This window comes from Leishmania mexicana, contig 54 (genome assembly GCF_000234665.1).
Source record: "Leishmania mexicana MHOM/GT/2001/U1103 WGS CADB00000000 data, contig 54, whole genome shotgun sequence".
Lineage (NCBI taxonomy): Eukaryota > Euglenozoa > Kinetoplastea > Trypanosomatida > Trypanosomatidae > Leishmania > Leishmania mexicana.
This window is the reverse complement of record NW_003946385.1, coordinates 729-2,792: the sequence shown is the minus strand read 5'-3', so window position 1 is coordinate 2,792 and position 2,064 is coordinate 729. Positions and strand designations below refer to the sequence as shown.

Genomic DNA, 2,064 nt, shown 5'->3' with positions numbered 1-2,064 from the left:
CGCGTGCAGCAGCAGTGCGCCCTACGCCCCTGTGGCACGGCGGCCACATCCGCGTGGTCGAGGACGAGCCGTCCTGCCGCTGCACCGGGTCATACCGCAAGCGGACGCTGTGAGACCCTGCCGTGTCTGCCTGCGTGCCGCGCTTCTCTCCCCTCAGTCCGCGTCGAGCCGCTGCATGCCGTCACATACGGCGTGGCGACCCGCCACCCCACTCCCGCGGTGGACTCCGCATGACCGGATGGTGTAGTTGGTGCTGCTCTGGTGATGCTTGCGGCACCTGCGCCTCACGAGCCCACCCGGCCGGCTGGGTCGTCGTCTCGCGTCCCACACCGGACGGCGCGAGCCGGCCCCCGCCCCGACGGCGCGCGGACGGCGAGCGACATTGCCTGGTGGCTGATGGAGAACCTCCCGTGCCGCGAGGTGACCCTCAGGTGCGCGGCGTGCGTGGCGTGTGTGTGCCTGGCAGGAACGTGGCAGCACAGCCGCAACGCCACTGCGTCCCCTTTGTCGTTGAGAAAGGGGGAGGGCGCACCGCTGTGCCCGTGCCGTGCTGGGTGGGCACGGACACGCCGGCGCCGTGCGTCGTCTCCCTTGCTGCACCGCGATGCTGAAAGGCTGGTACACCAGGTGCCCTGTCGGGCCTGTGTATCTGTTTGTGTATGTGTGAAGTGCGCGTCTCACAGAATGCCGGCCGCACCCCTGCCTGTGTGCTTCCTCTGCGTGTGTGTGCCAACCAGCAGCCCCTGTGCTCCCGCTGTGCACGCCTCGCAGCGTCGCTTGCCTGTCTCCCCATCACTGCCTCCCCTCCCCCTCCGCCGCTCTCTCCATCTCTCTTCTCGCCCTGTTTCACTGCTGCCCACCCCGACCATCCCTCTTCCGCCTCTCACAACACGCACGCACGCCACCGGACGCCAAACGACAACGCGTGCGCGCACACGCCGCAGCCACAAGGACATCGCGTCGCCATTGCTCCGCTCTCTCCCGCTGTCCCACCTGCCCCCTCCTGCGCCTGCCCTCCTCGTCCGCTGTGCTGCGCTATCTCATCCCCACTCTCCCTCCTGCTGTCGCGTTATTCGTCAATGGCTCTGTTCCAGGACCCGTCGTCTCGTTGGTGTCTGAATGCGCCCATGACGTACAGTGTTCTCCTCCTCGTGTATGTGATCCTGCAGTTCATCGCGTTCTTTTTCGTGCTGGTGGCCACGCCCATCGAGATGTTTGTGGAAAGAAACCATCATCTTCGCAGGCGCCCACCTGATTGCATCACGTTGTGGGGTGTTAAACGCGGCTGCCGTTCACTTCTTTATGAGGGGTACATAGATCAGGAATTCAGGGACTGTCCTGTCGTAATCCACCGCTTCCGCGCTGCACAGGCGTTCGCCATCATCTCCATCTTCGTGTACGGCGCGGCGTTCATCCTGGGCTCGATATTGCTGTACGGTTGCTCTTTCCTCCGCTGGGTCTGCCTGGCGCTGAACATCGTTGGCATTGCCACGTTGTGCGTTGTGTGGGCGGCCATGGCGGTGACGTACAACACGCAAGAAGTGCGTTCCTGCCCCGCTCTTAAAAATGAGACCACATATGGTGCCGGCTTTGTTCTCTTTGTGATTGCGTGGATACTGGATATCATCAACACGGTGATCCTGCTGCTCCCGTGCACGGTCACGGACAGTGACGAGGATAAGCACACCAAGCGACCGGCAGCGGAAGAGTAGCATGGGGAGAGCAGGGTTGAGCAGAGGGAGCGGGTGTTGGGCTCCATAGCAGCACTGCTCCTCCACACCGACTTCCTCGTTGTGGGGCTCGTACGAGCAAGGAAAAGGGTGCGGAAGCTGCGGGTTCCCGTGTGTGCCCTTGGCCGGCCCATCGCTCTCGGTGTGCGCGTGCGTGTCTTGGCTAGTGTGGCCCTGTGCGTCTCCCCTCCCCCTTCCTCCTCCCTCGAAGCGCTGCTGTGGTGCCGGCGCATGGCTGCTGGGCTGTTGGTGGCGGCGCGGCGCGCAGGGGGGAGCGCCCGGTGTCGGTGTTGACGGCTGCGCTCTCTCCTTCGTGTGTGCTCGCCGGCGCGGC

The 2,064-nt window shown here is 64.6% G+C and overlaps 1 protein-coding gene across 1 annotated transcript; it reads left to right on the top strand.

Annotated features, from left to right (window-relative positions):
- Positions 1–1,127: 1,127 nt before the first annotated feature.
- LmxM_33_1900a_1 (uncharacterized protein) lies at positions 1,128–1,712 on the top strand (the record flags this gene model as incomplete). Its single annotated transcript, XM_003886491.1, has 1 exon — positions 1,128–1,712. One exon carries the CDS (start codon positions 1,128–1,130, stop codon positions 1,710–1,712), a length of 585 nt encoding a protein of 194 aa, XP_003886540.1.
- Between the last annotated feature and the right edge of the window lie 352 nt (positions 1,713–2,064).